This window comes from Gymnogyps californianus, chromosome 17, assembly GCF_018139145.2.
Source record: "Gymnogyps californianus isolate 813 chromosome 17, ASM1813914v2, whole genome shotgun sequence".
In the NCBI taxonomy this organism is placed as follows: Eukaryota; Metazoa; Chordata; class Aves; order Accipitriformes; family Cathartidae; genus Gymnogyps; species Gymnogyps californianus.
Genome location: NC_059487.1, coordinates 13692967 through 13718976, shown reverse-complemented (window position 1 = coordinate 13718976; position 26010 = coordinate 13692967). Strand labels below are relative to the sequence as shown.

The window sequence follows — 26010 nt, the reverse complement described above, 5'->3', positions numbered from 1 at the left end:
CCACCTTATTTTTATTTTAGAATTTTTGATTAGTGAAAATTGAGAAGTCACTTCACTCCAATTCAGAAAGCAAGTCAGCATCTCCTGCAGATCCTGAATTTCAGTCATTGCTACTAGATAGCATTCTCTTCATTCCATAATTTACTATCTAACGCCAAACAAATCCAGGTTTCCAATTCAATGCCCATCTTGATTACAATTTTTGGATTTTGTTGTAAAACACCTGAGACACCTCAAAGGTGAGCAAACAAACAAACCAACCTTTCCAATGCAGCGGCCAGAACAAATCCACATGCTGTGCCCCTTGCATTAAAAAAAAAAAAAAAAAAAAAAAAAAAAAAAAGGACAAAACATAAAAAAACCAAAGCCACACAGATGCAATCTAATCAAATCACATTTTTTTTTCCTCCTTCCAGTACAGTTCACAGTAGTTCTGGTTCCTACCACTTGACTGGGCTTTGCCCTCGTGATTGTTCTGTCTTCACATAAGTGTCATACAGTTCTCTCAAATGCAACAACAGTTCCTCTAGGTTGTCTCCTGTCAACGCAGACAACGCGATGACCCGGTCATCTATCTGTTCTTTAAGGAGTGGCAGATTGATCCTGGACTGAGCAAGGTCAATCTTATTCCCGATGACAACGCAAGGCCTCTCAGACAATCCTTTTTTATATTGTTCCAGTTCATATTTTAAGTCTTGCAGCTGAATCCATGGCTGAGATACAGAGAGATCCACCACATACAAGAGAAAGCGGCAGCGTTCAATATGCCTTAGGAAGGCCATCCCGAGGCCCCTGTTTTGATGAGCACCTTTTATTAGGCCAGGAATGTCAGCAACTAGAATGACAGAAATTCCACAGTGAATCCAACATACCCAACAAAAAAAACCCCAAAAACCAAACCCAGTCTTTTACTGGCCAGTGAAAGTACTTTTAGAATTACATCTCAATGCATCAATATTAAAGCATACCTCATGTTAAGTTTAGCTGCTATTATCTTTTAAAACCCCTAGGTTTAGATTATTCCAGTGGAGGCAGAATACAGATTGCTAGTTTGACATTAAGGGCACATATAAGTGAACATGAAATGGGCTTTCAGTATCGTTTTGTTTGAAGTTCTTTAGAACTAGCAAGAATTCTACAGAACTGCTAAACTTAATTCTGCAGCATTTCAAAGAATAACCCAGGTGACACAAATTGCTATCAAGGTACACAAAATATACTACAATTCTTACCTGCTACTTGTTCATAGTCTTGGTAGTGGACAACGCCAACATGGGGATTTAGGGTTGTGAATGGGTAGGCAGCCACTGCTGGCTTTGCACTGGAGATTGCTCTCAAAAGCGATGATTTGCCAGCATTGGGAAAGCCCACCTGGAATACAAACACTCATTAAAGCCACAGTTCTGGGTTAATCCCGATAAAAAAAGCTGTAAGCTTTTGCAGATGTGGCAAAGTTCTTCCAGCATGAATACAACAACATTAATTTTGCATACTTAGTTCTGAAAAGCATCCTGGTTTCCCTTTTTTGTTTCTCCTAAACCCTGTTTTATTTATATGTTTATTTTCTCATAAACATTAAATAGATCAAACATAGAAGGGTGCCGCCTTAAGTGCCCTTATTTTCCAAAAGAATTCAGAATTGGCTTTGTCCCTGATTCAGTAACATAGTTTGGCCTGTAAGTAACCAGAACGCCTACAAGTTTGGGATTTTCATAGTCTCAACATCAAAGAATTAAATTGAAACTTGGCCTTCTGGGGAGAAGGCAAGAATTTAAACAAACCTATCCCAGAAATGAAGTTACTCTGGGATATCCTACAGTTGACATACAATAGCTACACAGGTGGTCAATAAATCCCAGATTAAAGTAGATCAAATCCTAAATTCTCCTATTTGCTGATGTCAGACACTCTGAATTCTTGTTAGAGGAAGTACAGTACAGATTCATCTGAGATTTCCAAATTAGTGCCAAAAATGTGAGAAGTGGACCAGAGTGTCCAGCTGGTCAGAGAATTAAGTGTACTGATCCACCAATGCCAACTCTTTTCTTAGTCTCTAAATAAATTTGCAAAATTCTGCTAGACCAGACAGTTATTCTGCAGTTGTTGAACTACAGCAAGAATTCTTTGCAGCAAAGCATAATTTTAACAGCTTTACCAGCTGGTGTTAAAATATTTCCATACTTAAAAATGAAAACAGCTTAAGCCCTAAATTGACTTAGCATTCATGTCTAAATAGTATTTTCATTTCAGAGGATGCTAAACTTGGAACTAACAAAGTCAAATGTTTAATATCTGTAAAAAGAGAAATAAGGGGTGAAATAGAAGATGATTTGAACTTTATCAATTTTCTTTTTTTACAAACCAAGAAAACAGAAACTAATTTAGAAGAACTCTCCATACTGTACAGTTCATCTGCAGAATTGGCAGACAAAGCCTGCTGTACATCAGTGGGTCTGTTAATCACTGATTAATCTTGCACATTGCTTTTCTATATATAGTGTTGATTTTAGCAAAAGTAGGATGACGTCAAGTAGCAAGAGAGTGACAGCTCTGCAGATCACTTTGGACACCCTTCTACCAAGTACCAGCAAGACAGCATCGAGTTGCATCTCTAAACAAGCAAGCCAAAAGGCTAACAAAAATGTTATCAAACATTATTTCTTCAGTCAGTCAAGTGTCATCCTACAATGATACGGAAGTTGAAGAACCACAGCGACACTCACCAATCCTGCATGAGCTGTTGTCTTGAGTTCCAAATGGAGGACCCTCTCCTGACCTGGCTCTCCTGGAGTAAATAATGTTGGAGCTCGGTTTTCATTGGAAAGAAAAAAGCGATTACCTTTCCCTCCAGCTCCTCCATAAGCTGCAACATACTCTTCACCATGTTGAGTGAGGTCAGCCACAACCTTCCCATCCTCCTTAACCAATGTACCTACAGGGACCTTAAAGTGAAGAGAGATGCAAGCATTACACTGAAGCTCAAAGTCTGCAGCAGAGCTGTCTTCAGCAGATCTTTTACTAGCTGATTTCCGATTTGTTGAAAATCATTCCTCCACATTCTCAAGCTGGGGAATCCAAAAAAAAGAGAAGTGTACTTCATGAGGCTCACTTTCTGGACCCAAACAGCACTGTCAGACATTTACACTTCATTAAAATGTTAACAGTACTATAACCCTCTTTCTCTCCTTTTATGCAAAGAAGCCTCAGCACAGTAGTGAGCTAAGAAACATATTGTAGGTGTGCACCAAAACAGGCATGTTGAAGAAAAAAAAAAGTATGAAAGAAAAAGGTCTGCTCCTATTTAAGAAGTTCTGTGTTGTGATCACTCTAGGCACATGACCCCTAGAAGTAAAGCAATTCAGAACCATATTTGTTTTGGCCAGATGTACCTTTCAAAGAAGTCTAATTTTTACAAACAATTTAAAGCAGCTTGATCTGCCTGTCTCAACAGAGACAGCACACAAGGCTCCCTAAAAAAACACACATGAGATTTTCTCACAATAAGGTCATCCAGCTTGAAAATCAGCAATGTTAATACAAAGCTAACACACTAGCATGCAACCTTAATTTTACTTACTTTAACATACACATATGCACCGTTAGCTCCATAACAGTTTTTCCTTCCTCCTCTCTCTCCATGAAAACCCTGATAGAAGGGGAGGACTGAAGAAAGCGATTTCATTTGCTGGTCAGCTGTAAAGCAAAATACACATATTTTAAACACATTGTTTTAGTAGAAGAGGCACAGGAGAGCCACCTCTTGACTGTTCTTTCCCTTTTTGCATATTGCATGAATGCATATCCTATTTACTGTCCCAACAATAACATATCAGGGAAGAATAATATTAATGTAAGTTATGATGAAGTTTAACTGCCTTTACTTATCTGCTTAGGTTTATTAACCATGCACTTTATTAACTGGTCATTCCAAAATCAACCACTACAAAATACTCTAGAAAATTCATTTGCTAGATTAGCAGATTTTGCAGTAGGGTGGCAGCAGAAGCAGCTTTATCCACCTTAAATTTTGATCAGACCCCAGCCTTATCATAACATAGTCAGGCACCAGTCACTAAAATGTCTGCAAATACTTTGATTTTCAAAATGCTTTCTAAGGCTGTCAGTGTCATTTATGTCCCTGTTACCACAGCTCAGGACAAAGCTTAAAAAGCAAAGACATCTTATACAGAAATAACCATTTTAATATTTTTGACATTTACATCTACCATTTCCTACCATACATGTAGGGTTGTTTTTGCTGGGGGGGTGGGATGTTAAGCGATAAGACAACATTAAACAAAACAGATTTAGTGAGTTTTACCTTTCAAAATGACATGACCCCCATCACCTCCATTTCCACCATCAGGACCTCCAAATATTTTTCTGGGTTCACTATAAAAAGAATGACCCCCTCCTCCTCCTTGTCCTCCAACCACACGCACCTTCCGGTGATCCACGAAATAGCGTGTCTGTAACAAGGATGCGTTTTGTACCCTTTAAGTACAGTTTACCAGAGTCATCTTCCAAAAAGTCGATTGTTCTGTAAAACTTAGTAATATGCAGACCTGCTATTTTTAGTCATGATGAGTTCCATTCAACAGTAAAAAAAAAAAAATCAGAACTCTGCTGCCATTCACAAATCAACTAAATACAGCATACTAAGTATAATATTAGAGAAAAATAGATCTCATTTTTCAAGTATTTTTTAAGAACCCCCCTAAAAGTACATGCCAGAGGCTATGTTGATATAACCTAATGCAGCAGCTCAGATACCAAAAGTGAAAAATTCACGTTAAGGGAACTAATAACAGGAAAAGTATCCTTTCAATACAGTTACATAATGCTGACAGGTAGCTCAAGAGAGCTACCACACTATAAGCCAAAATCACTCAGTAACTGTGTTGCTACTCATGAAAACAAAAATTTAAAAAAAAAAATTGTATACATAAACTTTTTACTTCTTTAAATTGAACTGAAATTTGCAGAAAAGACATAGCGCATGTGTGGGAGGGATATTCTCATACTGATTCACACTTTCTATACCAGGTGATGAAATTAAAGCAAACTTCAATCTTCTAACAATTAAGAAAAGTATTAAAGACAAAGAATAGAAAGTATTTGCAAACATAATAAGCAGAAGAAATCTTAATATATGCTACAATCAGTTGCTCAGGACCTAAAAAAAATATAGCGTAAAAAGAATTCCAGATCTTGGCTCTATTTCTGACATTAACTTAATATTTGACTTCAGGCAAACCAATTATGCTGCACTATGTTTCAGCTTTTCTGTCAGCAAAATAGGTTTGATGACATCTACCTATCTCCAGAAAGTGGGCTGAAATCCCCAAGGGAAAATATTACAGAAGTACATTCATATAGGCAGGTGAAATTGTTTACATATCGGGATGAAAAGAGAAAGCATGACCTTGATTGTAGTAACATTCAAATTCTGCCAATTACTAAGGGACTTCATAATGAGAATGAGCAATAAGGGTCACTTTAATTAAATAACCCAAACTGTATGCGAGGGAGAAAAGGCCTTATTAGTATTATGATACTAATTATGATCAAGATTAGCAACTGAAAAAAAACCCTAACTTTTGATAATTAGACTATGACCAGTGACTTCTTAAAAAGCCTCTTTTAGAAAAGTATTTGGCACCACCACACGGCAAGACAGGAAACTATTGCTTTAAATGGCAAGTGATTTATTGATCATTAGAAAATAAGATTTTCCACAGATGCGTAATTAGAAAAAGAATACTAAGAAAAAGTCCTAGGACCCTGCAGTTTCTCTGACATAAAATGCTGTCTGTTTGGCAGCTGACTACTATGCAAGACTATAAAAACAGTGAGAAACAAAACAGTATTTTAGCTTTAAAGCTATGCAAGACTTTTTGCTTTCTCGACCTATGCATGCTTTCAGTCCAACAGCTGCTGCGGCTAAAGCAACACTTACCGCTACTACAACCCCTCTGAACACCGATAATGTCACACGGCAGACTTATTTCCTCACTTTTCAGAAAGTTTATCAGATTTTAGAAAAATATGTCCTCCCATCAAAAGCATAGATTTGATCACCGTGAAGAGAGAACGGCAAGGAGCAGGTAAGCTCTGTTTTCTGACGCGTGCCTGCGAGGTGACCGCCTAGCAAGGTAACTGCACTGCACACTATCAGCTGATTTACTTCAGGACTTACCAGTTTCCTCTCCGAAATGACTCTTTTTTGCCTCAGCCGCCTGTTCTTTGAGCACCGCGCGCAGGTTGTGGAGAAAGGCAGCTGCCGGCCCCCCGCCGGCAGCGGCACCGGGCTGAGGAGGAGGGAGACCGGCCTCCACGGGGGCTGGCCGCCCAGCACGGCCCAGCACCGCGACAGCACGACACTGGCAGCCGCCGGGACAGCCCGGCCACCCAGCACGGCCCAGCACCGCGGCACCATGGCGCTGGCAGCCGCCGGGACAGCCCTGCCGGAGCGCAGCCGCGGCCCGCCCCGCTCCCGCCCCCGGCCGCTCCCCGCCGCGCGCACGCGCAGCTGCGCCCCTGTGGGGAAAGCGCGGGAAGGTCCGTTCCGCGGCCGCTGGCAGTTTCTCTCCTGCCTCCCCTGAGCTCCCGGTTTCCCCTCAGACGGCGGCAGACGGCCCGCCGTGCCTCACAGCGGCCGCTCCAGGGAGAGCGTCGAGTCTGGGCACCGGGGTATGCACACGGGCCCTGTGGTACTCGTTATGTCCTAGTCTAGAATCTCCCGGACACAGCTCGCTCCCGTGCGGGTTAAGTTAGTCCGTGAAAGAGCGGTACGGCAAGGCGGCGAGAAGCCTGAGAGGCCCGGTTTTGGGATCCCTTCCCCTCGGGGGCGCGCCGAGTGTCCTGCTCGCTTCGGTCTTCACGGCGCTAGAAGTCGCTGTCCCCGCGGTGAGCCCGGAGCGGGCCGCGGCAGCTGAAGTAACGCGTGTGCAGTTCGTGCCCGTGGGGCTTGCTGACTGACTTGCGGGTGTCTCGGTCCCTTGAGTCCCTACCCCTTGAGGAGTCCTCCTGCACCATCAGTCAGCGTGCCACAGGTCCCCTACTCCACGCTATGTGTAAGGTGAGCTGTTAATTACGTACATCCACTCTGCACACACACAGAGCGTTTGATCTTTGCGTATCAACTAACTTGAAAGCTGGGACAAGCTTTCGTCATACAATTATGAAGTGTATCAGAGAAGTAGGGGAGAAGGTGCAACTCAAGGGAATCTCCCTTTGTCTGTTGTTTCCATTCAAAAGTCTGTGTCATAAGAAAAGTACCACCAACTTTGTTTTCAGATAATATTTAACCTGAACAATTTTCAAGCATTCTGTATTACAAAACAGAAAATGATACAATTAATGGAAGAAGTCAAAATGCTGGCATCACTTTGTTTCCACATTAATACATAAAAATGGACAACACATTAAATAAACATTTTGTTATTAACAATTAGAAATATTAACACCAAAAATCATGTATAAATTAGGAAATAAATGTACAAACTATTTCCAAAGTGCTCTTTCAAATACATTATATACACAACATTCAAGAAGTTCTTAATGTAAGACATTTCAGATTGATGTAATGTTGCTGTTTCATTTTAAGTGTTGTTCATATTCTCTCAAAAGTATTTCAGCACTTTCAAAAACCACATAAAAGGCGTATTTCCAAGCTGGCAAAGAGCAATATTGCATTCTTCTGGCTACCTGTAGTATTAATGTATTGTAAAGAAAACAACCTTACTTCCTTTCTGTTCCTTGCTATTTTAGAGTACTTATTTGTATGAAAACACCAGCAGGAAAGATGAGAGAAATGAGGACTGACTAAAAAAATGTCTTCTATTTTATCAGTAATTAAAATTAATGTAGCAAGGGCAGTGCTCGGACAACATTTAATAGTAAACTCTTCAGCTGTCCAGTTAAAGACTTTCCTCTACAGGAAAAAAAAGTAATGAATTGAGAGATCTTTTATTTTCCTTGTGGTCTTGGTTTTTCAAAATATGAAGTACTAGAACTCAAAATCCCCACCAGTTCAGACAAAGAAAAGGAAAAAATCCTACAGAGGGTGTACTTACTCTATATTGTAAATTTGCAATTAATCTTGTATTAAAAAATGCTCATAGAGTATAGTCATCCTAGCCTTTTGCCTCAGAGAAGTTTGGACATGGTATTTCGTTCAGCACTTATATAAGCACTTTATAAGTGCTTTTTTTCAACACTTTATAAGAACATATAAAACTGACTAGAAGTGACTTACATTGTTCATACTGGCTTTTACATACCACTAGTTTTTATTTCTAAATTTTCCCTCTATAGGTATTCTCTCACTGGCTGACCCCATTAATAGTTCCCCTCTCTATATGCATAATATTGTTTCACAATTACAGCTGAATTTAGTTGCTTATCTGCAATAAAGATGGATTTTTTTTCTTTTACTTCTGAACTATTTCTGTCAAGCTACAAGAGAAAAATAAAAGTGATGATGAGCTGTAAGAACAGTCGACCGAAAGATTTGACAATATTTATGGTTATAATGCTTGCTGGAAAATCTGAGCAAGGGCAATGGAAGAATCAGAAATAAAGAAGGATGCCAGCTACCTGCTTGCGAAATTTGGCATGAAAATGTATACGCGAGTTATAAAATTTGGAGTAGCATATTTAAGACTGGAGTTTTGCCAGATGTTTTTCTCAGCTAAGCAAAATATGAAGCAATATTGACGTCTAGTAGGCTAACACTGCAGATGTCAGAGCTCCCTTCTATTTTTCTTTTCATGATAGAAATACCGTAGTTTACATGGATATAGAAGAGGTGCCTCTAGTGATTAACATTTCCTTGAATATAGGTTTTGATCCTCTTTCTGTACCTTTTACAACAGAAATGTGGACTTACGCAGATTACTGAATTATAAGACTTGGGTAGGTAGGTATTACAGAAGTTGCAGGTAATTTTATTTTTATCATATAGCATACAACTGTCTTCACATAAGGAATGCATCCATCCCCTTATTCTTAAGAAGTAAAGTTAAGAGTCATGGATTTCAGAGGCTGGCAGGTAATCTTCAATGCATTCAGTTAAAAAAAGATCAATAACCTACCACAGGATACTTCCCTGGACTGAGATATGACTGAATGGCTTTGTATTGAGCCAGACTGCAGAATAACCTGGCTGCTTTCCAGAACGGGGCACAACTGTGATCAAATGATCCTAAAGCTATTTAGAAACATCAAGAATGGGGCGAGGGGGGGGGGGGGTAAATGAAAAACTTCTGCATTGTATCAACATACAGTACTATACACAGCACCAAATATCAAACCATTAAAGCATTGTCTTGTTACCAGTAGTGCACTGCTTCATATCCAGCATGAAATGAACACTGTTCACATACAGACGCTGCTTTGTGCTAAGGGGTAACCAACATATTACAATTAATCAAAACTGCCTGTACATCCAGTTCAAAAGATGGAGATACTATTGAAATGAATCTGACACAGGATCGTATTCTTTTATTGCTGGTAATTTCCATACTGTCCCTATAAAAAAGAAATAAAAATGTTGGGGAATAATATATCAGAGGTTTACAAACAGTGTTAGACAATTTTTTTGGTCTATGAATTTTGAAAGACCCACTGAAGTATCACCAATATGCCTGCATCAAATTATCAGATAGATTTATATGTGGAGCTAACAGCTAAATCTGCTTTTTCATAGCAGAGATTTAGACAATTTACCTGCTCGTAGCCGTAAGGCCTCTGTTGCTGAGCGGATGGGCCTGTCTGAGAAGCTCTGTAACTTCCGTATTGCTGCCCCTGTCCCTGTTGGTAGCTGGAATACTGTGAAGAGGCTCCTTGTGCAGGACCTGAGAAGACAGTGAAATCTATTACTAAGGCTTGATTTACTAGGGGGAGTTCTTATGATTAACATAATGTAAAACATGATGGTAACAAAGTAAGCTCTGCAAGTGTGAACTGTGAGTAAATTTTGCCTAGACCTCCCCTCTAGCTTTACACTAGAAAGCGTTAATACTAATAATGATCTAGTTGCAGCAGTGTAAACTTCCATTCAGGTTTTAAACTTTGCTCAGAAAACTTGATATAGTTTTAAGTGATTTGCCTCTCTGAAATCTGTATTGGCACAGCCCAGTTATTACCTATATGCAAGCTACCTGGCCTTTATTTTAGTAACAACTGCACGTTTAACTTCCTATTTAATCTGGCTGTGCCACCATAAGCACTGCTGACCAGGTACAACCTAAGAAATCTCTTGCATATAGAGATACTTTCAAAAAACACGTAAATCGGACACACAACTGCACGGGGATATTGATATTCTGTGTACAGACTGCTATGTGCACTTTTTAGCACTATTGGTGGATTTTTATGAAGGAGAACCTTTAAAAAGAGGAGGCCAGATTTTAACATCGTAAACTGAATTTGGGGGTTAATTTCACAGAAAATGTCCGGTTTGAGTAGTCCAAACTATCTACTGGCACTGCAGAGTCATGTGTTAATAATTTAAGTAACTTTTTAGGCATGTAGGTTCTATTTCATGAGATCTTACATTTCTAAAATGGATTTGCTCTTTATATCAACATCAATTTATCAAGTTTGGTTAACATTGTCAGTTCAAGGTCAAGTACCATCAGATTTGGGAGATGCACCAGAAATCCCTTGCCTTGAAGCAGTATTTAGATTATTCCAATCTCTCTGGCCCCTGTTTTTGTACTAAATAACCTGAAATGGTTTCTTTCTCTCAAAGGCTGAGGATACATACAAGATGACCCCAATCGGTCAGAAAACTCAAAGACAGCCATCAAACTCGGATTCTTTTGATGGCAGCGGGCAGATCTGCCACTGGTGACCTCAAGGGTTCGAAAGCTCTGTGCCAGTATTAGCTGCATGTTCAAAGCACTTCCACTTTTTCCCTTTTGCCTCAGTCCCTCAGCAAGGAATAAAACCCCTAAGACGTTGCAGCAAATCTAAGGGAGGGAGCAGTGATTCTCTGGACTGTTGATGCTATTTTTTCATGTCAGTTGCAGAACTATTAGATGTGTAGGAGGCCTGAGAATCCAGGCAGTGACCTTCTGCCGACACTTACCAGGACGTCAACACGAGGCAAAAGTGTTTTCGAACTTTCTAACTTTCTTCCAAAAGAGAGAGGGATTCAGGATGCTAACCTAACAGTATGGAATGCAGTGCTATACTAATGTATGTTACCGCCCAGAATCCCTTTACATGCTATGCTCTTTGGCTAGTTTTGGTACGTGGATGTCCAAGGTTAATCAAGGAAATAGTTTACAGCATATTTTAGCTTAGGAATGGAGGCATCAGGATGAAGTATTGCAAACACTTGACCGGTCAGGGACAGTTTTCTTACCGTATCCTTGCTGTTGTCCTGGGTAACTTTGTTGATTTGGGTATTGCTGCTGGGAATATGTTTGCTGTTGTGCAGCTCCCTGTTGGTATCCTGCCTGCTGCTGGCTGTACTGAGAATTTCCTAAAGAAGGAAAAATTGAAATAGTTTGGTTATAGATGAGGCAGGTATTTCACTGTACATGCAGATCATAAGGAAAACAAAGGCGTAAGGAGCCTTGGTCTGGAACTCAGACAAGTACTCATTTCAGATATACATGATTGCATTTTGCCAATCAGGAAGTTTATTTCTTCAGTGATTTTTAGTTCTTTTGAACAGGAAAGAGTTGTTTATTTATACATATCACTAAACAAACAAAGAAACAAGCAACCTGTTCCCCACAGGATTTTTTTTACCCCAGAAGTGTTTCAGAAGAAAAACACAGAGTCACAAAGATTAGGGTGCCAGGGTAAATAGCTGGTTTCTCAGGAAGCCCTCCCACTGTATTTTCTTCTAGATAATGAGGTTTATTCATATATCCCAGAAAGACCACTTATCTAGTTGTTACTGGTATTTTTTTAAATACCTGTGATGGAAATTCCATTTGCAGTATCCTGAAACAACAAAATGAATGGAGGCTATACAGATGACATTGCTTTTCCTAAATGCCACCTCGCTGTATCATAATTAAGTTAATATTTTGCAGTTAATTTAGAGTTCAGATATCTTAATAGTATCACTGAATTTACTAACGCACTACTGTTGAGAGTTTTTTAGTGGTAGAATTGTAAATTCATAGTATTGATGATTTTCAAAGATTAGTTTCATTTAACCCATTGTTTTTCACAATTTGTAAGGTGAATTAAGTAAGATTAAAAAAAGTTGGTCCTGAAATTAACCAGTAGGCTTTCTTACTTTAGAGAAATTTTTTTCTGGCTCTGAACCCCATTTCTAACTGCAGCACATTAGTTTACCTTTGTCAGCATAACCTTTTACTTTAATACAGCCATTTTTATTTGCGTTATATAAAATGTTTGTTAAACAGTTTTGTAAGAGTGGAGGATACTGATACCCTGGAAGTCTTTTCTCGTACTGCAAAAAAAGTTCAATATCCATAGCTACAATTCTACCTGGCTCAGCTACAACCAAGCATCATTTTTCTGATGAGTATGAGGCTACACGCAAGTTGTTAGTGATCCCACAAGGCTGCACAGCATGACTGCCTCACAATACAGTTACTGACATGATACTGTGTACAAAGTCTGATATAGTCTTGGTATAAAAAATGCTATACATACCTAAATTCTATTTCCTGGACACTCCTTAAGTAATAGCTAAGTAGCAGTTAGTGATGCAGAAATTGCAAGTCATATTTTACATTTTCATAAGCATTTCATTAGTATTTTAGGGGATTAGAGCTTTGATTTACAACAATTGCCAATGTATTTTCCTACCTCCTTCATAATAGTGTTGTGTAGAGTCGTCAAATGACCTGTCATAGCTCTGCTCAGTATAGGATGACTGCTGATAGGCATAATCACCATGTCCTACAAGGAATTGCAAAGATTTATCAGATACATTGTTAACATAGCTATAGATATATTGTTGAATGATATATTATGAAGCTGCTTATGCACAAAGATGAGGCTAAGAGCAAATACAGACCACTTAGATAGGAGGTCAAATACATGGCAAGGAAAGTCACACCTATGGATAAATCTCTTGCATTCACTAATCCAAACTTGGCTTTGTGCTCTTTTTGAAGCAGTTTGGATAGCAGGATGCACTGATGCGTACATTTGTGTACCAGGCTCCCATGCCCTGGGATTAGAATTTTCTAGCATTTAAATTGGAAATGAATCGTAATGGGTTTGCCATGTCCTTGGATGTGGCAGTCATGCTGGTCTACACCCTACCAGTATTACAGTGACTACAGCTCAGAGGAATTACCATCCGGATAGTATTGCTGATTCATAGGTTCTGATGAGCCTTGCCCATGACTGTACTGTTCACTGTAATATTCTTCCTGACCCATGTACTGCTGCGAGGAACCTGCAAGGCAAAGACGAGAGAGAGCAAACTGAGCCTGTGGACTCCTAAGGGATGGTTTTTTCTTATCTGATTTCTTTTTTTAAGAAAACAGTGTTTACATCTGGATAAGTAAACGAGCTATGTATGTTGAGAGCAGTTTCAATGATGTTTTGCTCACTAGAAAAAGGAAATAAATTTGTATTCTCAGAAAAAGCTGGTTGAAATTGAAATTACACAACAGTCAGTAACATGTCCTAAAACCACTCACTTCTGTGGCAATACTGAAAGTAATGGCTACATTTCATCTACCAATCTGAGTTATTAGAAAGCACAGGAATGTATTCCATGCTCAAGAACACAGTCAGAATTAAATATATCTTAATTAACGTATTAGTTTGTTTCTTAGCAAAATTCAGTTTATGTTAGAATCAGTCTAGCAGCTTTATTACCTCTTAGAACTTTTTCCAGAGAGGTCTTAGAGCATGGTAGTTATCCTCTGGTGTTTTCCTTTCCTTGGCCTAATTTTTCGTACTAATTGCTGGCAAACTATATCTTCTTTGCAGAAACGTGTTCCTTGTTAACTGTGCCATGTTACGGCTGATCCAATACCATTTGAAAGACTTGAAGATTCCCAGTGGCTTCAGTGAGCTATATATCAAATTGTTCATCTTTTCTTTAGAGATATATGATCCCTTTTAGACAGAATTATTTTTCTAAACACCTGAAATAATTAAATAAATCTTGAAAATAGATTAAAGTTTATCTGATTGTCATGGTACTTCCACCATTCGAGATTTCCTGTGCTCCCGGATGGGATTCCCTGTTCATAAATTCGACTTGGAAATTCTGTTGACTTACCTACCCCACAGGACGGACTGAATATCATCAATCTAATAATAATTATATCAATAATCTAATAATAGATTTTACCTTGCTGTGAAGCTCTGTAAGGGCCCATTGGTCGCTGACCCATCATGCTGTTGCCTTGGTTGCTCTGACTCATCATGGCAATGGAGGACTGCCCCTGGTAATGCTGGCTCCCTCCTTGCGCTGAGTTGTAATGTGACGTTGCTGCTTGCTGGTGCATCATGGAGACTACAATGTACATGGAAAATACTGTTTTCTAAAAGGATGTGACAGTTCTGTCCCTAGTCTCTTTGGAAGCAAGTGAAAACCTTCAACTAACATGCATCCTGAAAATTCTGTGAATTTTCCACAGGGGGAGATGTTTTCCTACTGCATGTATTTAACTCTTCTGCACTGTAATCCAGAAAGGATGTTATTACATGGTCAGTTCTTGCCATTCAGTCAGATATTTAAAAATGCATCTAGCCTTGATTATTATTAGTTTATTTAAAAGAATGTAATCATTATTACAGTAGGATTAAAGAAGTAAGAACTGATGCTTGTTCCTTTCTGCCGCCTGACTAATTCATTGCTGCACTTCTTTTCTAATCAACTCTTTCTTCTATTTCCATCTTATTATATACCTGATGATGATACAGTTTAAATAAACTACGTTCTAGGATTTATTTGATCCCTAAATTTCATATTGTCGGAAAGAATTCTTAAGCATTGGACATCCCATTCAATACTCAGTAGCAAACATTTTTACAAATTAAGAGATTAATTCTGAGTTGTCTGCTAGTCTCTCTATGCCCTGCAAGCAGTGTGAAGTATCAACAAAATAACAAAAATGGGGTAGTAATGTACAAACAGTAAATGTGTAATACTCTTTGGCAGGCTCTTTCAGCTAGGATAAAGGTGCTTCTCAGATCCCTCCCACAGTTGTGGGATTTGCTGCCTGGGGCTATCAGATAGTGCTGCTGCACTTTTAGCTAACCCTCTTTTCCCCAACTCATTGCTAACCATAGCAAGTCGCTCTAAGTTAAAGCAAGTCTGAAGCTGTTCTGACTTACACTGGTGCCTGATACCTTGAAATTCAGAGATGTCTTAAAGCTGTCTTTTCCTCTTGTATGTTTGTCGCTGTCTACAGAAAATATTTACAGAACAAATTCACGTGTGGTAAACCTCTGAGGTCACTGAAAAGTCAAGTTGGCCCAGAAGGAGGAAGAGGGTGTTTACCTGGATTAGACTGCATGTTGATGTTTGTTCGAGAGACATAATTGCCTATTGACCCCTGGCCTTGCATTGGCACATTCTGAGATGCAGGCACTGTATGGCTATAACCAGGCCCAGTTCCATGACTGCTGACAGTCATACTCAGAGAGGTCGTGGGCATAGTGTTCTGGCCTGACTGCTGCATAGACACGTGATTAGGACCTAGAAAAATTAAAGAGAGCAACAAGAAAATCTGTGCTATTATTGGCAATGTACAGTGAGCATTAAAGCCCTCGCGGCCTTTCTAAAATACCTTATGATAAGGCAAAACAAAACAAAAAAATTCTTCATTATTAAAATTCCCTGTTATCTACAGACAAATTAAAACTGCCTGCTGCACAGTTAGAGTGATCCTCCCCTTCCTGACAGCCAAATCCAGGCTGTACAGAATTGCAGACAGGAAGAACAAAACCAGCAGCAATGCCCTACAAGCAGTTCCTCACAGGCAGCAGGCAGCGGAATTAACAAATGCCAGTAATTTCAGATACTTCAGAAAATATATGGACTCTGGAAACATCCCAGCCTTCTGAAATTTGTCCTTTCCTTCCTCCTGTCCTGCTGTTGACTCCTATTCCCCCTTCACACAGATGGCGACAATGGGAAGGCACAGTAGTGACTGAGAAACACTTTGCACATCGCTGCATCCATTTGTTTCCTCTATAACCAACTAACGTTCTTAGCTGGGGCTTAGGACGTACCATGGGACCCTCTCCTCAGAGGACAAGCCTGTCTCTCCCTTTCCTGAAGTTTGACTGAAAGTACCTCAGACTTCTGGAAGATAAATTTTCCAAGTCACCATCATAATCCCTGTTGTTACGGTACTCCCTTTCGAACATCACCGTATGTAATCATTGGACTGCTCCAATTATATCCTGCGTTTGAGAGTATCATCCTGCTTACCTGGCAGTGTGCCTATTTTTTAAAATTTATTGCTGTTGGGTAACTAAAATTGGGGAGAATCTGGTCCTTATTTTTTGTTGTTTGTTGCTGTAAATACTTTTATGAATGAGTTTTGGAAAGTTCTTTTCATTCTGTATTGTTACTTTCTAAATTGTGATAGTGTGTATTGTTGTCTATCGAAATTCAGCTGTATTGTTGTCAATCTAAATTAATTTACGTAGAATGGAAGACATGCAGAATCCCTAGAAGAGACAGAATTATGTTGTAATGTTTAGATAATGATATTTTAATTCATGGTTATTAAGTGTATCTACAGCCTCTGAAAAATGTGTCTAATTCTCTCAGTACAAACCTCATTAATTACTCTTAATGGTTTTTATAGACATCAAAATGAGAATATTTGCTGTAGATTATTATATTTTCCTCTGATGGCGAGATGCAAGCAGCATTTTCAACAAGAGATAAAGAGAGCCAACTCTACTGAAATCAGTGGAGCCAGGTCAATATACCGCTACAGAGACCTAGCCCTGTGTTTTGCTCCAGTTTTTGTGTGTCTTGTAAAGCTGATACTTCTACTTGTGCAACACAAGGCCACATGGTGTTTGAATGGAGCTAGCAGTTGCTCTGAGTCAGAGATGGAGTGAAGCAAGTGTTGGTAAACCTTGCCATATTTGCATGGGAAAACTTAGAGAATCTTGGCCTTCTTTAAAGCAAAAAAAAGTGGTTTGGCTAATTTGTGATTGTAAGGGAAAATATGAAAGCATGACCAAAAGTGTTTAAATAAAAACACTAAAACAATAAGATAAATACAAAGCATTGAACCTCTTTCATACTTTCATGAATCTAAGGCAGTTGGGTTTTTCTTTGAAAGGCCTCATTCATGATTTCTGAACAGTTAAAATTCTCAGTTGGGTCTGATTCTGGCTGGAGGCAGCTGAGTTTCACTGGCTGGTTTATGGAATCTAATGGGTTTGCCTGCAGGGCTGTGGCATGAAGAATCACTGACTTGTGGATGGTGGATTACTTGAAATCTCAGTGGATTGTTTTTTAGCTTCTTCCCATTAACAGAATTATCATTACAATTGACCTAGCTGCCACTGTGCAGAGTTACCATGTATGTAGGGAATTACCTAGTTACTGTCCTGCAGAGGTGATTCCTGTAAAGTCCTGACTGAGGACAATAAAGAATAAAATGTAGTAGCTTCTATGGCTTCTTCCCTTTTCTTCCCTCTCTTACAATGCTGTACCTGTTCATTACAGACTTTCATCTCTATTGCCATTAGATGAGAAATTTTCACAAGTACTAGAGCCCATATATTTGAACTGTTTGTGCATATTTATTCCTAATTTCCAAAAAATGCTGTCCAACAATTGTTGACCGATGTGAAATCACTTCTCAGTCTCAAAGTCTATCTACACATCAAGAATGCTGCGTCATATAGCATCGTTGTGCTAACCTGATTGTAGCTGGCACAGAGACAGTAGCAGTAGAGACTGGCAACCAAGGGGAGTGTCCCCAAGCCCAAGGGTCCTATTCTCACAGCGGGCCCTAGCAGCAGAGCACATGCCATCGGAAGAGGCAAGCTACTGCATTCTCAGTCACACCTTCATTTTGAAGTGTAGCTGTGTCCTCAGTCTCGTTTCCAGTGGACTAATGTTTTCATGATAAAATCCCTGGCACTACCCAGGTGACAGTCTCAGTGACTGGTCAGAGAGTGAACTACCCTGAGACCCCCACAACTCAGGCTGGGTTTTACTGGGTTGGGGCAACATGAGGTAAGCTTCCAACATGAGGTAAACTGCCCTGGCTGCTTCTGTTCTGCGGATGACTCGAGTCTTCAGGACTGCCAGTCTGGTTCTTTCAATCAGCACTAAATTACTATAAAGAACTGGAGGGTGGGGGGCAAATAAGAAAAGCCAGCAACAATAACACTGAAAATGTAGATTCTTAGTAACACAAAACAATGTTTTTACTGACTTATTATAATACTTATACTAGGTAATAAATCTTTCAAAAAGAAGGCCCAGATAAATTTACTAAGTTCACTTTACCATCTGTAACTGTTTAAAGTAGGTACCTCGTCCATTAGTTTAAAAGGTACTATCAGCTTGACCACAAATGGATTTTTAAAAAGTCAGAAGTAATTTCATGGTTTGCATCTGCTCTTGGGTCCCCCTGCCAAGGCCTGTGATTTTACAATCAGATATTTCTATTTATAGAAACTGTTTTCTCTCTCTTTCACTCTGGGAAAGACCCACAGAAACAAGAACTGACGATGAACTACAAAATAAATAAACAGATTATTCATACTATAAAATGCATAGAGTAAAAAAAAATTTTTTGTCTTTCAATTAGTTTCTTTTAGTTGCACGAACAAAAATGTTATCTTATTCATATGAAATGTCTGTGCAAACTCTTTGGCTATGTAGTACAATCTGTGCAAGCTTCTGTAGAGGACAAAGACTGATGCAACACCAGATTATTTTTAAGAAGGCATGTATCCTGGAAGGTCTTTGCAATCTACAGGCTTGGTTGTGCGGTTAGTCATGCAAGCAATTCCATTTTACCCTGGCCAACCCCACCACTTTCAAGAGAAAAATATCACAATATATCATTTTTCTTACTAAAAACTTGGATGCATCTTTACTTGGTGATTTTCATTACACATTTTTTAAAAAATGTTTTTAATTTCCCCTATAGAAATACTATGCAGATTGGAGCCCTTGCAGAAGCCAACATCATTACTGGCTGTAGCCATTTTGTGATGATTTCAGCATGTGCCTGAAATCCCCATATGCCTGAAAGGTGAGTTAGGAGAGGTCTTTTACAGCTCTGTAAGTATATTCTGCATTAATGATTTTGTTGCCAAGCAACAGCAAAGCAGCACAAAGGGGACCGAAGCTCACCATTGCTAATCTGACTCTGCATGAGGGAGGAAGGAGGAAGGCCCGTCCCAATTGCATCGCTGAGATTGCTCTGTGAATGGAGAGATTGGTTGGATGCACTCTGAGTCATTCCTCCTGGGCCCAAGTTTATGTTTTGCGTTGGTGGCTGCAAATAACAAGGAGGAGAAGCAAATTTTTGGTTAGGTTTTTAATTAGAAAAATAATAACCTCCAAATTAGCCTGACTATGACTAAAAACTGCCTCAACTAAGTATGTGCTTCCTTCACTTTTTGGGCTTGCTTGCGTAAACCTTTCTTCGTTTGACTACTATGTGTGTATCACATTCAGCATGATACAGAGAAGCCGGCAGGCAGCACAGTGAAGATCTTAAAATTGTGCTTATAATAGAGTCTGGCTTCTGTGCCCATTCTTCCATACTTACATGAATTTCATTTTGTGCTGGTCAGAACATAACTGCTGAGGGGATATGCATTAGCAAAGACGATACAGAAGTGTGTTGACAAACTGACCTTTGTCAAGCATAAAGCTATGCTGTATTTTGTGTTATGCGTGATACCTCCAAAATCAATCCATTTAGCAAGAGTGACACAATGTTTGAAGACAAACCAACGCCCAAATGCTGAATTAGACTTTTGACATAAAATAGTGGCATTTTTTTCCTGAGTAAAGAATACAGTAAGAATAGGTGAAGAACAATGAATCTGGAACAAATGGAGGCTGTTCAGATCTGTACCACTGCACCATTTATAGTATATAGACCTTGAGCTATGGAGACAGAGATTAACACAAATGGCCCAAGGAATGTGTTTTAAACACAGTAAAAGTAACTTTTGATTTATTTAGTGGTCTATCTGACCACTTCAAAACTTTTAGCTGGAAAAATACTAGAAAATGGTTTATTGACAGTGATCAGTAACAGAATCAAAGAACATTTTCCTCTGGCGTAGTAAATGTATCTGATGGTAGCACTGGTACTTACAGCAGGAAGCAAGGACTGCATATTCTGGTTAGAATCTGCTATTGTTGCCAAGTAAACCAGGTTTCTGTGCAAGATTTGTTGATATCTACAGAATAAGGAGTAAAGCTTATTTGGAAAGGGTTAACAATACAGAAATTCCAAACATTTCTCTTTTTTTTTTGCTATTTACAAACGATTAGTTAAATTACATTAGCCTACTTTTCATCTGTCATAATAAATAGCAATAGTAATGACCTATATCTGTGCTGTCATGCTTTTCATCAAGGATCAGTGTCTTCAACACCTCTTTTACAAATGGGTAAACTTGGGGGAAGGGAGAGGTAAAATACACTCTACTTTGAAAGCACTTTGAGTGAACTGTGAAGCTGGGACCTCAGTCTTTGAGTACTGACACCGGTCAGCTGCTCTAACAATTAGCCACTTTTTCTTCCTCTGTTTAACAAGGGTCCTAGTAGTAATGAAATTCCAGAACTCCAAAAACCAAAACCTGTTTGCCCTGCCAGCAAGCTGAGAAGATTTTTTTCAAGAGTGCTCTAACTGGAGTGTTTACTCAAGTAAGCACCACCAGAACCATTTATGCTTCTTCACAGTTCTCGATGAACTGGAAAAGCTCATCATAAGAACAGGAGGGCATCTAACAGCTGTGCCACTGAGCAAAGTGAAGAGTCAAACTTTTGGAAACAGGGAGGGTTCCAAGAAGGCAAGAGAAAATACTTTTTTAGCACGAGTTTTGTTCTGATAAGGGGAAAATGGCTGGGAAGTGGGAAAAGGGGCAAAAATGAAGCCAGAATGGTGACATGACTTCTTTAGCAAAGGTATCTTTTTTAGGCAATTTTTTTGAAAGTACAGTTTTCTGAGTTTGGCCAGAAAACTTGACCTTTCATGGGCAGATTGGCTATTCTTCCTGACTGAGATTTAACCCATAAAGTTTATAAAAGTATTTTGCTTTCAAGATTAGGAATAGTAAGCATGGTATGTCTACATGCATATTGTTTTAGCCATAGATAACCACATGACTGATCCTTAACATTTAATTACTTTCTGATGAAAATGTGTTATTAACTTTGTACCTGATTCTACTTGTATTTAATGAATCTGCATAGAGCAAGTGGTCCAATAACCATAATTGTTTATAATTATTTTAATAAATGATCTGTTAAAAATAATGTAAATACTAAATACTCAAATACTTCAGAAAAAAAACTCTGTTCCAAGAACAATATACACTTCTTAATACAAGGGAATCTAAAAAACCAGTCCAACTATTTTCTCAGTGATCAGTGAACAGAACTGTTCATAGTACTGTTCTTAAGTACACCACAAATTTCTAACATACTCCAAAACTCGTAATACTCACTGAGTACATTCTGCAGTTTTCCCCTTGCTCTGATAATCCATAATACATTGTATTAGGTGGTGATTTTCATCTAGCATCTGCATAAAAGAAATACGATCAAAACATGTTACTACGAGAATCATATTAAAGTCCTGTGGTTTTGTGATACTCCACATTCACCCTTCTTGGCAGCGGATGGTGTTTTGTGCAGTTTTGCTGCCTTGGGGTATTACAAAGTACCTACACGTGACTTTATGGAGCCGCAAGACTGTGCTTTTCACATCATTCATTTATGAACAGTTATCTTTAAAGGAGTTAGTTGAAATACCCAACACAGAAGAATTAATGGACTTACCTTTTTTGCTCCTTAAATGGCAGATAGATTTTTATGCTAAAGAAGGAAGACACTTTCCCTATGAAGTACCTCTGCCTCATTCTAAAATCTCACCCAAGTCTTTCCAAAACTTCAGATTTTACTAACATGCCTACTTTCAAATAAGAAACACACTTTCAAACAATTTAAACCTACTAGTTTTCCTGCACAGGACTAGCGTGTGCAGACTACTGAACTTGATGAAGTATAAAATTTGCATTACTGGATCTACTGAAGCCACATTTAAGAGAATTACATCCCAATATGTCCTTTGGGGTAGTTCAGTTCTAATACAGGGAGGACTTAAAATGAAAACACAGAGTAATTATATATCAGTTATTTATGTTTATCAGTGGCTGCTAGCTTAGCTTCACTCGATAAATTCTAGTGACTGACTGGTTCCAAGAAGATCAGAGCTGCTGGACAAAATGACCGCTGACCTTTATTTAAGGAACTTATAATACAATTAAAAGCTTAAAATATCCTTTGATTTGTTTAAAAATTTCAAATACAATAGTTTGTCTCTTTCCCCCAGCTTTCTTGTGAATGCAGCAAGCTTTCTGCAGGTGAATGAATGGAAAAGTAACAACAGTATTTACAAATTTAGATTTGCCGCTGGCAAAAACTCACTACATCATACAGTTTGTAGGTACCGCTGCTATTAAGTGCTTGCAAGATTGGGCCTTTGAACCACTGCGTCGTCAGGACAGAAGAACTCTTGAGGAAAGAGTAACATGTTTTCATATGAGTTAAATGTGAATTAATCCGTGTAGGTATGTGTTCGGATCAGAACAAATTCTTGACCCATTCATATGCAAACAGAGGACTAGATTATAGGAAAATGAGCAGAAGAGTCTTTTTGATGCGCTTGCAATCTAGCTAGTCACTCCCTTAGAGAACTCAGCTTGTCCTGCTTCTTGCTTGTAATCTACAAATTGGTCTTAACTTTGCTGGACACCCTTGTCCATCACAGGCTCTGACTGCTGAACTTGCAGTGATCCCCTGTGGCTCAAGTCAGCGAGGGTCTGAGGAACAGAGGCGTTGCTGTGGCCTGCCGCGGCAGGTCGGCAAGCTGCTCTCTCGAACGCTGACAGGGAACGTCAGAACTGTGTCAGTCAAGAATCCATGTTCCTCCTGCATGCGTGCCCATGCTCACATGGCAACCTGGGTGCAGCGTGTAATTTTAAGACAAAATACTCCTGCCTGATTCACAGTGCAGCTCTTTGTTTCATGCTCTTTACTCACTGTCGTACAGAATTTTCACCTGTGTCAGTGGAAATTCTGTATACAGAATTAGTGAAGAATATAAACCCGTCCTTTTCAGTTTCCACAACAGATACCACTGACAATATTTTCACATTCAGTTAAGATACGTACTCAACAGCAAGAGTCCAAGCAGTATTACAGATATCTTCATCAGAAAAGGGCTATGCTTCTACAATTAGCTGAAAAACATTTTGCTTACTGAAAAAGGAATCGGGAATAGCTCTTTTCCTAACTTACTAGGAAAAAAGAACCGAGTTGTGAGCTCCATTACACAGAAGAAACTGAAGTTTACTGCCCTGCAAATGCTATTTGATGAACTATTTTAAAGCACCGCCATCACTGCTGTCTTGTCAAAAGCTCTAACTTCCTCCATGTGAAATCTATTTTAGAAATATTTGGTACTGGAATAATAACAGCTTTGAAAGACTATCAAAATTGAGTTAATAAATCAAAATAAGCTGCTTATGTATTAAGAATGAAAATAAGAATAATCTTCTTCTTCAATGAAATTGGTACGTGTTCTAAAAAGCTCACTTTAATGAGGATTTTTCGAGTTCCTAGCCCAGCACCTGCTCCTCCTCTCACTGCCCCACTTCCACACTTGGCTATAAAGCCCATCCAGTTACTGTGCCTGCAAGGCTCTTCTGCAGCATCACCACTTGTCAAAAAGAAAATCACTGCCAACAGCCCAACACTGATGAACAGTCCTGAAGTAACGTGCCAGCAAACGTACCTGAGATGGGAAATGTTTTTACACATTATTTATAAAGAAATAACATTTTGAAGCTTCCATAAAGTTTATGAATATGCAAAAAAGGAAAGGGCTTGAAAATCAAACTGAAGATACTTTGGCTGCCCTTTGTCTGTGGATAAGGTCATGGTTTTAAGTACAAACTATCTGAATTATGAAATTCTTTCCTAACCCCAACCGATCTGGAGGTTAGAGACAAACGAATCCACTGAGTCTGAAATATTTTAATATTTAAAATTAATCGGTTCACAATACCACATGCACTGCAAGAGCTACAGAAAATGGGATTAGTTTCCAAATAGTCTCCTGAGATTCAAGTCATCTCTTCAGTCTCTCTTGTGGCAGTTTGTCCTGCCTTAATCTCCGCTCTGTCACCGTCTTCCACTGAGGTTTTTTCCCCTAGAAGTCATAAACTGGCACCAGCTAATGGTTTGGCTGCAAAACCCACTGACGGTCGGTTAATTGCTGTATTAGCAATGGCACTTCTTCCTTGGTCACTACTTACGAGTGGACCACACGGAGCATACACACCTCGCTTCCACCGTACCACACAACTCCGCGGAAACAAAATACCCGTGCGGTGGGGAACACGCAGAAAATACGGTAGAAGTACAAATGACAAATAGCGGTCAAAGTAAAACCATGCATGTTCTTTATTGACATTTCCAGCCTCTTCCTTACTGACCGTCACCTTCTGGAGGAGGAAGGGGTGTCGGGCATGTGTGCACGACTGCTGTCAATCCTGCGAAATAGGAAACAATAACTTCCCAACTAGGAACCCTCTGCTCTGGGCTCCACATGAGACCTGTCTGGAGACCTCCTCTCCAGAGAAAAATCTTTCAAAACCTTTGTTTGTCATTAAACATCAATGAACACATCACAAATAATGATAATAGTATATGAAAAATACCAGTGATTGGTGCTCCCTCTATCTTCTGAGAGATTCAAATTCTGCATCCAAATACAAAGGAAAACCCTTGCAAATTCAATATTTTATTTTAATTCATTTTTGAGGCTGGATTTTTTTGGGCCAGAAGCTGACATACCGTCATAAATTAATCACGTCTTTGCAGATTTTATTGCAATTTCCCAACGTATTATTGGCAGCTTCTTTCCCCGTTTGCGCGCAGCAGAGATAACGTGCCATCCCAATTTTATTCCCCGAGTCCTTCTCTCGCTCGCTCTTTGCAGGGATCTGAACACCTCTGCTTTGTTCCACCTCCTCCTCCTCCTCCTCCCCCCACCTCTCTCCCCAGCTGTCCATCTCTGCAGCCCTCGCAAATTCACTAGTTTTCCTGATCGCCCTAGAAATAAGCCGCCTTCCTCGGCGACAGGAGCACGGACGGAATAAACGTCTAAAATCGTCTGTATAAAAGCATGCTTTTTTACCTTCTGGATAGTTTGCTGGGTGACCTCCCCTTTGCCTCTTGGGCGAGCAGAAGCAAAGGCAACCGACATGGTGGGGGTTTTTTTACGTGTCTATAATATACCGGTCCCAGGCTCTAATAATATTGTTATTATCTGGCTGCTATTGCCGTGCAAAGATTCTCCGCAGTGCATGGGGAGGGGAGCCGCCGCAGATGGTACGATCTGCGCCCCGCAATGAGCCATGGGCACCGCACCACCAGCCGGCACGCACCGCCCTCGCCTCGCCGCCCGCGCCGCCGGCTCGGGGCGGGGAGGCGGCGGCGGGGATTTGGGGAGGGGGCGGGAGGCGGCCGCCGCCGCCCCGCCGCCGCCTCCCCGCCCGCCGCACATGGTGCGTCCCTGCCGCCGGGCTTCCTGTCGCAGGCGAGCGGCATCTCCCTGCCTTCACAGCAGCCGCCAGCTGCGCCAACTGCGTAGGACGGCCGCCCGTCTACGCCAAGTGCGCCAGCGCGGGGATGGGGGGGGGGCTGTGTGTGAGGCGGCCGCCTGCGCCGGATGCGTAACGCGGGCTCCGTACGCCGAGAGCGCAGATGGGGCCCCGCCTCCCGCCCACTCCGCGCCGGGC

At 40.0% G+C, this 26010-nt stretch overlaps 2 protein-coding genes across 3 annotated transcripts; both read right to left on the bottom strand.

Moving 5' to 3' along the window:
• Positions 1-349: 349 nt before the first annotated feature.
• MTG2 (mitochondrial ribosome associated GTPase 2) lies at positions 350-6439 on the bottom strand. Its single transcript, XM_050907601.1, has 6 exons — positions 6200-6439; positions 4322-4469; positions 3578-3693; positions 2724-2942; positions 1233-1371; positions 350-835 (listed from the first exon to the last, which is right to left on the bottom strand). Exons 1-6 carry the CDS (start codon positions 6437-6439, stop codon positions 441-443), a joined length of 1257 nt encoding a protein of 418 aa, XP_050763558.1. The 3' UTR covers positions 350-440.
• Positions 6440-9343: 2904 nt separating this feature from the next.
• Positions 9344-25475, bottom strand: SS18L1 (SS18L1 subunit of BAF chromatin remodeling complex). Of its 2 annotated transcripts, XM_050907295.1 has the most exons (12): positions 25407-25475; positions 21649-21725; positions 20292-20376; positions 19313-19457; positions 16406-16417; positions 15470-15667; positions 14315-14479; positions 13304-13405; positions 12808-12900; positions 11378-11497; positions 9733-9860; positions 9344-9534 (listed from the first exon to the last, which is right to left on the bottom strand). In XM_050907295.1, exons 1-12 carry the CDS (start codon positions 25473-25475, stop codon positions 9508-9510), a joined length of 1221 nt encoding a protein of 406 aa, XP_050763252.1. In that variant the 3' UTR covers positions 9344-9507. The 2 variants fall into 2 exon arrangements, with proteins under 2 accessions (XP_050763252.1, XP_050763251.1); XM_050907294.1 differs by lacking the exon at positions 16406-16417.
• Positions 25476-26010: the final 535 nt, after the last annotated feature.

Coding starts and splice junctions, on each gene's coding strand:
- SS18L1 (XM_050907295.1), bottom strand. CDS start 25,475: ATGTCGGTTGCCTTTGCTTCTGCTCGCCCAAGAGGCAAAGGGGAGGTC. Junction 12,901..13,303: donor TCAGCAATACTATCCGGATG/GTAATTCCTCTG, acceptor AATTCCTTGTAG/GACATGGTGATTATGCCTAT. Junction 9,861..11,377: donor AGGACAACAGCAAGGATACG/GTAAGAAAACTG, acceptor CTGTCTTCTCAG/GTCCTGCACAAGGAGCCTCT.
- MTG2 (XM_050907601.1), bottom strand. CDS start 6,439: ATGGTGCCGCGGTGCTGGGCCGTGCTGGGTGGCCGGGCTGTCCCGGCG. Junction 4,470..6,199: donor TCATTTCGGAGAGGAAACTG/GTAAGTCCTGAA, acceptor TCCTTGTTACAG/ACACGCTATTTCGTGGATCA. Junction 3,694..4,321: donor GGGTCATGTCATTTTGAAAG/GTAAAACTCACT, acceptor TTTGCTTTACAG/CTGACCAGCAAATGAAATCG.